This window comes from Brassica napus, chromosome C5, assembly GCF_020379485.1.
Source record: "Brassica napus cultivar Da-Ae chromosome C5, Da-Ae, whole genome shotgun sequence".
NCBI lineage: Eukaryota > Viridiplantae > Streptophyta > Magnoliopsida > Brassicales > Brassicaceae > Brassica > Brassica napus.
In genome coordinates this window covers 55,615,616-55,629,498 of record NC_063448.1, presented here as the reverse complement: position 1 = coordinate 55,629,498, position 13,883 = coordinate 55,615,616, and the positions used below count along the sequence as shown (strand labels likewise).

Genomic DNA, 13,883 nt, shown 5'->3' with positions numbered 1-13,883 from the left:
ATACCCCTCATCCGTTTCTAAAAGTGAGTGTTTTGGAAACAAAAATGTTTAAAATATACTCTCTCCGTTTCATAATAGATGATGTTTTAGAAGATTTTTGTTGTTTCAAAATAGATGATGTTTTGATATTTTTATGTTATTTTTAACTTTATTGAAAATTGTGTAAATTAGATGTTGTAGTTATTTTTGTAATTGGTTGAATGTTTTTTAAATTATATTTTTAAAACCACTTTTTAGAGAAAAGTTTATTTATTAATCTTTGTACACTGAATAACATCATGTATTGTGAAACGGAAGGAGTATATTTATAAATGTAATGTTTTGTACATTGTTAGCTAACAAAAATGGAAAAATCTAGTTAGTTAACAAAAATGTATTTGTAATGTATTTGTACATTGTTAGTTAACAAAAATGTAAAACAAAAAATATACCGCCGTTTTAAGGGCGAGTATAAATCTAGTTATGAATGTAAATTCTAAAAATTATTTGAATTTATTAAGTTACTATCTGGTTAAAGTAATCATAGGAACTGCATAATTAATTTAATTGTAACCATGTTTGAAAAAAAAACTATGGTAATTCTTTATTCCTCTTTTATATCAATTAAGTAATTAAATTGAATTTTTGATCAAGTTATTTTTAGGTGGGCTCCATTTTGTTCCTCTGATTGAATTTATAGGAAAATTTTCCTCTTTAATTTTGATGAAAAACAATGAACATAATTTTTGGGTTTTTATTTGTTTTATTCAAGGGTTTTTAGTAATTAACCCCATCAATTAAAGATGAATCATAAAAAAATCTTCAACTAAAAATTCTGTAAAATAAACCATCAACTTTATTTCTGTTAACATATGTTATTCTCCGTCTAAAAAACTGTGCCGCATGGTGACATACGTTAACGATTTATAAGTTGGAGGTTTATAATGTTGAAAATTTAGTTGAAAGTTTTTTACGATTCAAAAATAGTTGAGGAGTTTTATCACTAAAAGTTATTAAATGTTTTAAAATCTTTATTATCATTTATACATTGTTTTAAATTGATATAAGCCTTTAAAACTAATTTATAAATTTTAATAAATTCCTTTGTAACCAATCAATAAAGCTATATAAATATTTTAATACATTAACATATGATTAATACTATTTCACAACGATTTTATAAGTTTTTACAATTTCTGCTATTTGTTAGGATAAAATAATCTAACATTATTCGTAATACTACTTAAACATAAAGTAATGCAATAAATCAAGAATAATATATCAAATATATTATTTTATTGATCAAGAAAACCAAAATATAACGTATTTTTTCAGAAATAAATGAGAATAAAAAATAATCATATATTATTTTTGGAGAATAGGGAGAAAGTATGAGCCAAAGGACGGAAATCATAAAAATAGGAAAAAATGCGTCGTACTCTAAATAGAAAGATTGACTTTATAGATAAATTATCCTTGACACTACTTAAGACTTAATATAATTTAGAAACTTTAATTTATTTGATATTTGACAATGACGATGTAAACACACAAATCTTCTTATATCACTATTGTCAAATATCAGATAATTTAATATTTTTAAGTTGTAAATCGTGCTGAAAATTATTAATTTAGAATGTATAATTTAATTTCATAATAAATTAATGTATTAAAATTTATAAATTATTTTAAGGGCTTATAAATCAATCTAAAACAAGGGAACAATGTATAAATGATAATAAAGACTTTAAAATATTTAATGATTTTTAGTGATAAAACCCTTCGACTATTTTTGAATCGTAAAAAAATCTCTCAACTAAATTTTCAACATTATAAACCGTTGTGAAATAGTATTAATCATATGTTAATGTATTAAAATATTTATATAGCTTTATTGATTGGTTACAAAGGAATTTATTAAAATTTATAAATTAGTTTTAAAGGCTTATATCAATCTAAAACAATGTATAAATGATAATAAAATACTTTAAAATATTTTATGATTTTTAGTGATAAAACCCTTCGACTATTTTTGAATCGTAAAAAACTTTCAACTAAATTTTCAACATTATAAACCGTTAACGTATGTCACCATTTTTTAGATGGAGCGTAACATATGTTAACAGAATTAAAACTGAGAGTTTTTTTTAATTGAGAGTTTTTTCTTACTAAATTGAGAGTTTCTTTCATATGATTTTTAGTTGGGATTTTTTTACGATTCATCTTTAGTTGAAGGATTTAATTACTAAAAACCATATATTAAAATGATTTATTATTTATTATTGTGTTCAGTTTTTTCATTCATCTAATGATCACCAATTAAAGTCGAAGAGTACAAATTAGGTAAAATCATAAATTAGTTAGCTAAAATGATTCATTTATTTCAACCAACTGAGAACGAACGAAAAATTTATTAGCCTTTTGCGAAGCATTACAGTTTGTAGAAAAAAGGAAAAAAAAAACATATGTAACATTTTCTTTGACAAACATAACATACAATATATGATGCATAGGAAACATCTACTATAGTAGTAAAATTACTCGAATCTCAAGAGAGTGGTCTTGAAATCATATGGGAATGGAACGGGTGACTTTGGGATAGACGTGGGTGGCCGGATGACCCATGATGCGTCAACCTTTGGCGTGTTTAAAGATATAAACCAATGCTCCCACCAGCCATTCTACTACTACGGCTGCTGCAAACGCTACCACTTTGCATCTACATGGGTTTCTCATTCACGAAACATGAAAAACATCAACACTTTAAAAAATATTCCCATTCACGAATCTAAATATTATCAAACATAATTAGTGGGGGGAAATGTCTTTCACACTTTATCAAAATGGTTTTAACTTCTAAGCGAGTGAAAATAAGATAATTCAGCAAAGTGCCACAAAGACTCTGGTGTTGACTTTTGTATAATTGACATTAGGCATGCAAATTCTCCCTCCACTACCAAATTAACAAGTCATATAAACTATGTTTAAGTTTCTAATCTTTTCATTTTCTTATATAAACAAAGTCCAAATATAACAATTGGAGGAATCCGTCCGAGGAGGGGCTCGTATAGATTTAAATATTAGCATGCTGATTGGTTAAAATTGAAGGAAACATAAATATATCATTTAAATTTTATGTAAGAAATATAAAACTATCATGAAAGGCAAGATTATCATCATCAGATTTCATTTCCTCCAATTCTTTGACATCTTTTAGAGAGAAACTAAAATCAATTACTCATAACAAACAATGAGGCTTTGTTTAACCAAATCAAACTTGATCAACCAGCTTTACAGAATCCACTTCTCGAAAACCATATGTTTCAAGTATTTAAAGGGATCCTGACTGATGCCAAGGCGTTTCAATACCATCCCAAACCTACCATATCGACTCTACTCACGGACATTAGGTATTTAGTAAAACTTCATTATATAATCAAATGAAATATAAGTTTAAACCTTATTATATAATTACATGAAATATAAGTTTATTGTAAAACTATATTTTATAATTTTATCATTATAGACTTAAATAAAACAAACATAATAATAACAAGATAAATAAACTTTTATATTAAGTGTTATGAACTACTTGCATAACTTACATTAGATTGTTGCTTTTTATTTTATATTTTTCTTATGCTTTACTCATTTTTAATTTGTATTTTGCTTATAATTTTTTGTTAATAATATTAAAATGGAAAAATCAATGTTATATCAAAAGTAAGTAATATAACTTTGAATTTAACTTGTATATAATTTTGAATATCTAACATTTTTTCAATCAACATTTTAGTTTTAAATACGTTTTACTAAATTTGATTTGGTTTAACAAAATATCACCTGTTTGTTACGAGTAATCCACTGGAAAAATGTTTTCACACTTTATCAAAATAGTTTTAACTTTTAAGCGGAGTGAAAAAAAAAATTCAGCAAAGTTCCATAAACTCCAAAGTCTTGTTTATTTAAAATAAAACAAAGACTCTGGTGTTGACTTTTGTGTAATTGGCATTAGACATGCAAATTCTCCACTACCAAATTAACGAGTCATATAAACTATGTTTAAGTTTCTAATCTTTCCATTTTCTCATAGATACAAAGTTAAAATATAACAATTAGATTTTTAAGCCTTCAAAAAAAATTAATAATTAGAGATTTAAATGTTAGCACGCTGATTGGTTAAAAAATGAAAACCTTAGATATATAATTTAAATTCTATGTAAGAAACATAAGGAAAGATTATCATCATCAGATTTCATTTCCTCCAAACTCTTTGACATCCTTAAGAGAGAAGAGAACCGATCCGAAAACCCTAAACCCATTCCCGCTGAGCTAACACGCAGCCCCCAAATGGGAGATTCGCTGGAGATGTTGGGATCAGAGGCATCAATGGCGACGGAAACTGGCATCAAATCCGACTTCTGCTTAGAGATCGATCCTCCCTTGAGAGAAACCGTCGCCACCGCCGAAGACTGGCGCCGCGCTCTCGACAAAGTAGTTCCCGCCGTCGTCGTGCTCCGCACAACGGCCTGCCGCGCTTTCGACACCGAATCCGCCAGTGCTAGCTACGCCACTGGGTTTATCGTCGATAAGAGGCGTGGGATCATCCTCACCAATCGCCACGTGGTTAAGCCAGGTGCGCTCTTAATCTATTTCCGTTGATTTGTTTATCGAAATATCTTCGAGAGATGAGCTTAGGTGGCAGCTAATTTAGCGGCGATGATGGTTCTTCGAAATTGGCTTTAGGATTTTGCGATGATTAGATCGTCGCTTAGAGAGGCAATGTTCTGATTCTATATTCTAGGTCGATCCTTTTGTGTTGAAGAAGTATACTGAGAATCTATTTAGTATCCAGTGATTAACCTTTATATCGATTAACCTCTGTTTTGTATTGGCTTTAGGGTATTGCGATTCCGTAGCTATTACCTGTTTGATTAGGTCGTCGCTTACGAAGACAATGTTCTGATTCTATATTCTAGGCCAATGCTTCTGTGTTGAAGAAGTATACTGAGAATCAATTTAGTATCCAGTGATTAACTTTTGTATCCTTATCTTCTTGTTCAGGCCCGGTAGTTGCTGAGGCAACGTTTGTAAACCGAGAAGAAATCCCGATCTATCCTGTTTATAGGGATCCGGTAAGTGTCTCTCTCATTCAAATCCCTAGATTAGATTTCAGTTTTCCTTTTTTAAGTATGAGCGAAATGGTTTCACTTTGTGCATCTTTTTTCTGTTACGAATTCATATGCGAAGACGGCGCTATGATGATTATCTTCTAATATACTTTGCTCTGTAATCTTTGCTGACACTGTGTTTTTTTTTTCAGGTCCATGACTTTGGCTTCTTTTCTTATGATCCAAGTGCAGTACAGTTTCTGAGTTATGAAGAAATCCCCCTTGCCCCAGAGGCGGCTTCTGTTGGACTCGAGATTAGGGTTGTTGGCAATGACAGCGGAGAAAAGGTAACGTAAATAGGTTCCTCTTTATTAATCATGGTACGCCTGCATTATCTGTAGTGTTTTTGTTTAGTGTTTAGACGGAGGAGGTAATGCTTCTGGTTAATGGTGTGGATTTGCAGGTTTCTATACTGGCTGGTACTATTGCTCGGTTGGATAGGGATGCTCCACATTATAAAAAGTATTATCTGTTTCGCCGTCATGCTTTTATAGTTCTGCTTATTTCTTAACATAAATGTTAGGCTACTTGTTCTCTAAAAATTATTTGTTTTTTTTTGATGCAGAGATGGTTATAACGACTTCAACACGTTTTACATGCAAGTAAGTGATTATCCGTCTTTACTCTTAAGTATTTATTACTTTCATTTAGTCACCAACTTATTGGAACATCATTGCATGTTATCTCTCTTTTGTGGAACCTTGTTTTCATCTTTTTCTAATCTTGTCGTGCTTGTGATTATTTCCCATCTCCACTACAAATGCACTCATATTTTCATTTATACACACCTACTAGGGTTAAAACTTCTTCTTTGTAGCTTATCATGCAATGCTCAACTATTTTATGCTACTGTTATTTGAGCGTAACCCTATCACATATGCCGATGCTAGTGTTTGCTAATATGTTCACTTCTGTGTTTATAGGCAGCGTCAGGTACTAAAGGTGGATCAAGTGGTTCTCCAGTCATTGATTGGCAAGGCAGGGCGGTAGCCTTGAATGCAGGCAGCAAGACCTCTAGTGCATCAGCCTTCTTCCTACCACTTCAACGAGTAAGCAATCTATTTTTCATACTCATATTCATGGTTCAGCTAAGACTAAAAACCTCCATCTAAAGGTTGTTCAGTGTGCTTGTTCTTCTGAAAATGGTTCATATTATGAACTGGAAGTTAGTACAATTTTACAAATAAACTGCACGTATATTTGAGTTCCCTTCTTTTCCAGTATGGCCCTGAGTATCCAGTAGGAGACAATGAGAGAGTTAGACATGATTCCTGGTCTCATGTTTAGTGTTGCTTGCTTCATATCATTTCATAACTTATAATCAAGTATGGTTTTATTTTTGCAAGGTTGTCAGGGCGTTGAGTTTCCTTCAGAAAAGTATCGACTTGTGCACAGATAAGCCAAAAGCAGTTCATATTCCCCGTGGTACGCTTCAGGTTTGTTTTCCACCTGTCTGAATTTGAGACTCTTCATAGTGAAGTTAAGAACATTCCCATGAATATCAGTCTTGACTTTTTTTAAAGTGGCTGGGTTCAACTTGTCCGGAAAATTATCCATACTATTACATGGTCTGTCAATTGAATGCATATGTGATTCCACGACTTATATGCCTGGAGAACATTTAGACTACTGTTTTAGTTTGGTTCTGATAATCATAATTTATGTATGATCGATTTCAACAAATGTTATGCTCAAATCATAGAGAGAATTGCGTTCCTTTTAAATCCTATAAGGATTTCTGTCATGCTAGATATATGAATGGAACTTTGATACCGTGACTGACACTTGAAACGTTATCCTTGGGATGTGATTTAGTTAGGGCTTTTGTTAGGAATACGTCTCCTGTTAAATTTCTATCCATTTTCCCACGACTGCCAGATTCTTGGAGATACAGAGGAAGCTCAATCTCTATAGTCCGATGTGAGCTCTGGGGTTACTTATGTAAGGTTTCATCTGTTTGCTTTTGTATTTAGATGACATTTGTTCACAAAGGCTTCGACGAGATACGGCGACTTGGTCTCAGAACCGGAACTGAACAGGTACAAGATTTTCCTTCTTACCATCGTGGATGGATCAGCCTTCCTTGTGCTACACAGTAACACCTTAAGCTTGCTATATCTTGGCCATGCAGGTGGTTCGGCATGCATCTCCACCTGGGGAAACCGGAATGCTTGTTGTCGACTCTGTTGTGAGTGCTTCGGTTCATTATAACATACAGTACAATAATTATTTTTAAAGAAAATGGATACTGTTTAAGCGGTGCCTAAACTTGAAATTTTCATTTTATATAATATGTCTTGACTTGTGTAGGTGCCAAGAGGCCCTGCTGATAAACAGTTAGAGTCGGGAGATGTTCTTGTTCGTGTGAACGGCACAGTAAGTCATCTCGATTACATCAAGTGAAGTTTTTTTTTGGTTTTCCTCAAGCAATCTAGAATTGTGATATTTTTGTTGCCACATGAGTATGAAACACACTTTTTAAAGATGAGTTATTTCATGACCATATAACCTATTAATCAGTGTACTTTCAGTCTCTAGTTCTTTATGTTCCTCGTTTTGCTAAATCTCTCTCTCTCTCTCTCTCTCTCTCTCTCTCTCTCTCTCTCTCTCTCTCTCTCTGTGCATTTCATTATCATCACAGGTACTTACACAATTTCTAAACTTGGAGAATCTGATTGATGACGGTGTTGGCCAGATAGTTGAATTAGAAATCGAAAGGGGTGGACAGCCACTAACTGTTAATGTGTCGGTGAGTTCCATTCTTCTATTTCTAACTTCGATTTTTGTATGCACGCGGCAGTCTTCTAGGATTTTTTTACCGGCTAAAAAAAGTAGTAGCAAAGAGTAGATGTAAGATGCACATGTAGCCGTCTATTCTCTTTTCTGTTGAACATTAAATTCGTTCTTGCCGACCTTTTCCTTTTCCCTGAGAAATCCTGGATAAATTAGATGTAGGATTTCATAATCAGCTTAAATGTGATTGATACTTACTGTCTTTCATAAAGATCTTAATCCTTGTGTTAATGTATTTCCTGACACAGGTTCAGGATCTACACTCAATCACTCCAGATCATTTCCTGGAAGTAAGTGGTGCTATAATTCATCCGTTGTCTTATCAGCAGGTAACTATGACGAAAATATATATCTGATTCTTTTTTGCTTCTGTGCATGTATGCATGATATTCTTGTGTCCTATAGGTGAATTGTTGTCTTTTTGGGTTAGTCTTTAGGTTAGGGTCTATCTGTCATGAATTTGCATATTGATATACCGAATTGATGATTTAAAGCACTTTCTTGTTTCCAAAGTAAGATATTAAGCTGAAATGTTAGTTGGTTCATAATATATATCTTCAGAGGTGATGCTCTTTGTGAATATAGTAATTCTAACTGTATAATCCTGGAATTTGTCAATGTGCTATCAGTTGGAAATTGTTCCAGATTGCTACTTATTCTATTCGTAACCTGTGTTATACTTACTGACTCTCTCATGGGCATAAGCTGATCTTAAATTTTTTTGATCTATCAGGCTCGTAACTTTCGTTTTCCTTGTGGCTTGGCGTACGTCGCGGATCCTGGGTAAGACTCTCAAGTTCCTTCATTAAAAGTTTCACATTTTCTTGATCCATGTGCAATTCGCTCATAGAGCGAGTCCAACAGAAAATAATCTTTCCTTATATGTTCTTTTAATTCTAAAAATTATTTATCTGCATACTCGGTACAAGTGGTCAGCTGTAACTTCTTCTTAGACCCCATTTAGTCTTGAAAATGCACTTTTTTTCTCTTCATCAGAGATCTTAAGATAGTTCACGTTTCAGCATCTAGTCTGTCTGTTACCTTATTCGTAAATTTTCGTTACTGACGTATCAATATTTTTACATGTGAGCTATTGTGAATGCAAATGATTGCACTTTCAGAAATTATATTTACTTGGATGAACTATTTTATGCAGATACATGCTGTTTAGAGCTGGGGTCCCACGACATGCTATCATAAAGAAGGTTGCTAACGAGGATATTTCATGTCTAGCGGATTTAGTATCCGTCCTTTCAAAGCTCTCTAGGGGTGCTCGTGTTCCCTTGGAATATATGTCTCACACCGACCGTCATCGCAAGAAGGTGATATACGTTGTTTAAAAATTATTCTAGTTAGACGTCCTAACTCACTATAACTTTATGCTTGTTAAACATTGATGGTAGCATTTATATATGATAATTTGTTAGTCTACTCTCGTTTGGCATCTGAATTCTTGCATGCAATCTGTTGATTCTGTGACAATATTACCTCTCTTCTCTATTTTTTTTTTTTTGCTATTGTGATACTGATAGATCACTATGATCACTGTCTATAGAAAATATATATCTCTAAAGTTATGATTCCGCAATGGGTCGTTTTGTCTTAACAGTGTTCTTGTCATTAGCATGGTTATTTATGTTTCTTATTGATTTTTATAATATTTACTCAAATGAGAAAGTACTTATTTTCGGGTTTCATTTCCTGCAGTCTGTGTTAGTCACAATCGACCGTCATGAATGGTACGCTCCTCCACAGTTGTATACCCGTAATGACAGTACTGGCTTATGGGATGGGAAACCTGCTATCGAACTTGCTGCTGTTTCACCACCTATTGGTATTAATGGTTTGCCTATAAGCCAAAATATTCCTCTCTGCCATCACGATACAGACCCCATGCATGAATTTCGTGGGGTTACTGATACTGCGGCTACTATGGGAGCCTCTACTGGCGATGGTTATCAGAATGATTTTGGCTCAGAAGCAAAGAAACAAAGAGTGGAAGATGATTCTTCAGATGGAACTGTTGCAAACGCTTCCTTATATGGGAGTGAATTAAAATCTGATGATGCAATGGAGACAGATAATACGGTATTAAGAGACTACGAAGGTGCAACAGCATTTTCTGCTAATGCTTCATTGGCTGAACGTGCTATTGAGCCTGCTCTTGTCATGTTTGAGGTAAATATTAAGAACTTTCTCAAATTTGGGTGTCGCAGTGGATTCTGGCTTTGTGGCTGAACTTGAATGAAATAGTATACAAAACTGAATTCAAGGTTCGGAGTTCCTACTCTCCAAAGCTATGAAGTATTACTTTAAATTATGTCACCAGAACATGTTAGATTTGGTAACGATTTCTACAAGTCTTAAAAATGATAATCTATGGATGCTAAACCATTGAAGTACAACCTGGTGATTGAAATTACTGTCTGGGCTAAATATGTTTCTGGTATTTGTGATTGTAGTTCTTGTTGTGATTAAAGGCAACTTGCATCTGCTGAAACTATGTTCTCTTATACAGGTTCATGTGCCACCATCGTGCAGTCTTGATGGTGTACATTCCCAACATTTCTTTGGTACCGGCATCATTATTTATCATTCTTCGAGCATGGGACTTGCTGTGGTGGACAAAAACACTGTTGCCATTTCTGCATCTGATGTTATGTTGTCCTTTGCTGCTTTTCCAGTCGAGATTCCTGGAGAGGTTAGATTTCACTGAGACTCTTATAGTTCATGGAAGGAAGCTTAGTATTGATCTTACTTAACTGAAATGCAGGTGGTATTTCTTCATCCTGTTCACAACTATGCTCTGATAGCCTATAATCCATTAGCAATGGGTCCTGCCGCTGCTTCAGCCATTCGTGCAGCTGAGCTACTACCTGGTATGTCGATACGAATCTGTACAAAAGCACCTTTGGGTTCAAATTATATGCTGGTTGGATGATGGGGCTAGCATTGGGCTATTGCTTTGTTGTTGTTAAACCTTTTGGAAGTTTCACAATTGCTGTGTTTGGTATCGCTATATAACATATGATTGTCCTTTTGTTAAAAGGTGGCTTGTTAAATTGATGTGTATGTTTTATATAGCTTTCAATTGCATGTCGTTTAACCTTTCCTTTTTCTAGTCAAATTAATGGGACGAGTTCATGTTGCAATGTCTTTTTCTAAACAGAACCTGCACTGCAACGTGGAGATTCAGTCTATCTTGTTGGATTGAGTAGAAACCTTCAAGCCACGTCAAGAAAATCTATTGTAACCAATCCATGTGCAGCGTTAAACATTGGGTCTGCTGATTCTCCCCGCTATAGAGCTACTAATATGGAAGTAATCGAGCTTGATACTGGTAAGGAATTTAGAACCTCTGGTATTAAATATAGTTACTTTAGACTTGTTCAAATACCATATCTTTTTCTTTCTTTGCAGATTTTGGTAGCTCATTTTCAGGAGCGCTGACTGATGAGCAGGGGAGGATTCGGGCCATTTGGGGAAGCTTTTCGACTCAGGTTCATCTTCCCACTTTGCAATTTACACATTTTTTTTGGTGTGTGTGTGTGTTTTTCTAACATGATGCTTTCATGTGAATTGATCACAGATTAAATATAGTTCCACTACGTCAGAAGACCATCAGTTTGTCAGAGGTATCCCGGTATATGCGATCAGTCAAGTCCTTGAAAAAATCATAACCGGTGGAAATGGACCAGCTCTTCTCATAAATGGTATCAAAAGGCCAATGCCACTTGTTCGAATTTTGGAAGTTGAGTTGTATCCTACTTTGCTCTCAAAAGCCCGGAGTTTTGGTCTGAGTGATGAATGGGTCCAAGTAAGCCTTTTCTTGTTTATATCTTATGTAGAATTTATACCTTATGTATTCTCAAATCCATATACTACATTGATTGTTCTTACAGATCCTAGTCAAGAAGGATCCTGTTAGACGACAAGTTCTACGTGTTAAAGGCTGCCTGGCAGGGTCAAAAGCTGAAAATCTTCTAGAACAAGGCGACATGGTTCTGGCAGTCGATAAGATGCCAGTTACATGCTACAATGACATTGAAGCCGCTTGCCTAACATTGGATAAGGGTACCCACAGCGATGAGAATCTCAATCTAACAATCCTTCGACAGGTGACACCATTAACTCCTGGCTCTCGAGACTTCTTACTATACATTTGTTTCTCCGTTATCATCTTAGTCCTTGTGTCGATTGATCACACTACCTGTTACAATAGTTCCTATCATTTTCCTGAGTTTACAAACAATCGTAATTTAAGTGAAGAAAAAAAGGTTCACTAGTTGATACTCAAGACTCTTGGTTGTTTGTCAGGGCCGAGAAATGGAGCTCGTAGTTGGAACTGATAAAAGAGATGGAAATGGAACTACAAGAGTGATAAACTGGTGCGGGTGCGTTGTTCAAGATCCTCACCCTGCGGTTCGCTCTCTTGGATTCCTTCCTGAGGAAGGTCATGGTGTCTATGTTACAAGGTACTAGTTCTGACATTTGGTTCAACAAAGAACCTGGTTCTTCTTAACCGACTAGAAATCATTTCATCAGTTGCTTGGATTTGATCTGAAAAAAATTGTTCTCAGATGGTGTCACGGGAGTCCCGCAAACCGATATGGCCTCTATGCACTTCAATGGATCGTGGAAGTTAACGGGAAGAAGACTCCTGATCTAAACGCATTTGCAGATGCCACCAAGGTTTTGACTCACTCCTTACAGAACTCACATTTACAATTTTTACTTTGGCCCTGAAGCGATTATGTCGTTTGAAGTTTAATCTTAGATTGTTTCTTTGCGAACAGGAGCTAGAACACGGGCAGTTTGTGCGTATAAGGACCGTTCATCTTAACGGCAAGCCACGAGTGTTGACTCTAAAACAAGATCTCCATTATTGGCCAACTTGGGAGCTGAGGTTCGACCCAGAGACTGCTCTTTGGCGGAGAAACATATTGCAAGCCTTGAAATAAAAGACCTTTTAGGTGCCATATCATATTTGCATGATCCAACTGTTGTATTTCTATCGATATTTTAATTCAAAATATTCATTGTAACATTACTCGAAGAACTGTCACTACAATTTACAGGGAGAAAAAAATTAAGAAGGATGTTACATCCAATAAAAATTGATCAAATTAAAAAAAAAAAGATCATCTCGTAATTTATGTCTATGATTTTACTATCATTTTTGTTTTGAAATTAAAAAGTTTTTATTGATCGTGTAAATTTAGCATAGAATACTGAGCCATCAAACTAGGTCTCTTCTTCTTTTAGAGCCCTGGTTATAAACTAAGCAAGGAAGAAACATCAAACTATATAACTAATAGCTCTTTTAGATATTCGAAGCAAATTTAGCGTAAATTACTGAGTGTAGATTACTAAGAGCATCTCCAATGGAGTAAAAATGCTCTAACCATACTTACTTTTACTCTAAAATGGAAAAAAAAAATAGTGTTGAATTGGAGATACCCTAATAATTACAAATTAGGCCTCTTCTTCCTTTTCTTCCTTTAGATATTTGAAAATTTGAATCATACATATTCAGTGATAGAACTAAGAAAAAACATCAAACTATATTACTTCCACAACTGAATATATCATTTGTAAGCCCACCCTTCTTACATAATATAATAGATAACATAGATTATAGATATATGCTTAATTATCACTCTTTCTTAGAAGTCACTAAACAACAAAGCCTTAAACTCTTCATAATTCAAACAACCATCACTATCTGTATCAGCAATTCGAATCTGCTCGGCACAGACTTCGTTGGTGTGTGGTTTTCCGATAATAGTCTTCATCACCAAATGCAACTCTCCGGCCGTTATCTTTCCGTCACCATCAACGTCACATACATCAAACGATATCTTCAATATCTTCTCAAACCACAAAACAAACTCATTGGCATTGATTTGACCATTACCATTAATATCAATTTCTTTAAAT

The 13,883-nt window shown here is 34.2% G+C and overlaps 1 protein-coding gene across 1 annotated transcript; it reads left to right on the top strand.

Moving 5' to 3' along the window:
• The first annotated feature begins 4,210 nt into the window (after positions 1-4,210).
• LOC106453352 (protease Do-like 7) lies at positions 4,211-13,095 on the top strand. Its single transcript, XM_048759078.1, has 24 exons — positions 4,211-4,615; positions 5,044-5,114; positions 5,303-5,437; positions 5,554-5,612; positions 5,716-5,752; positions 6,074-6,199; positions 6,497-6,586; positions 7,124-7,189; positions 7,282-7,338; positions 7,461-7,526; positions 7,792-7,899; positions 8,192-8,272; positions 8,677-8,726; positions 9,100-9,265; positions 9,651-10,121; positions 10,462-10,644; positions 10,717-10,822; positions 11,113-11,283; positions 11,364-11,443; positions 11,533-11,760; positions 11,846-12,061; positions 12,261-12,418; positions 12,524-12,635; positions 12,740-13,095. Exons 1-24 carry the CDS (start codon positions 4,330-4,332, stop codon positions 12,902-12,904), a joined length of 3,288 nt encoding a protein of 1,095 aa, XP_048615035.1. The 5' UTR covers positions 4,211-4,329; the 3' UTR covers positions 12,905-13,095.
• Positions 13,096-13,883: the final 788 nt, after the last annotated feature.

Coding starts and splice junctions, on each gene's coding strand:
- LOC106453352 (XM_048759078.1), top strand. CDS start 4,330: ATGGGAGATTCGCTGGAGATGTTGGGATCAGAGGCATCAATGGCGACG. Junction 5,115..5,302: donor ATCCTGTTTATAGGGATCCG/GTAAGTGTCTCT, acceptor TTTTTTTTTCAG/GTCCATGACTTTGGCTTCTT. Junction 6,200..6,496: donor TCTTCCTACCACTTCAACGA/GTAAGCAATCTA, acceptor TATTTTTGCAAG/GTTGTCAGGGCGTTGAGTTT.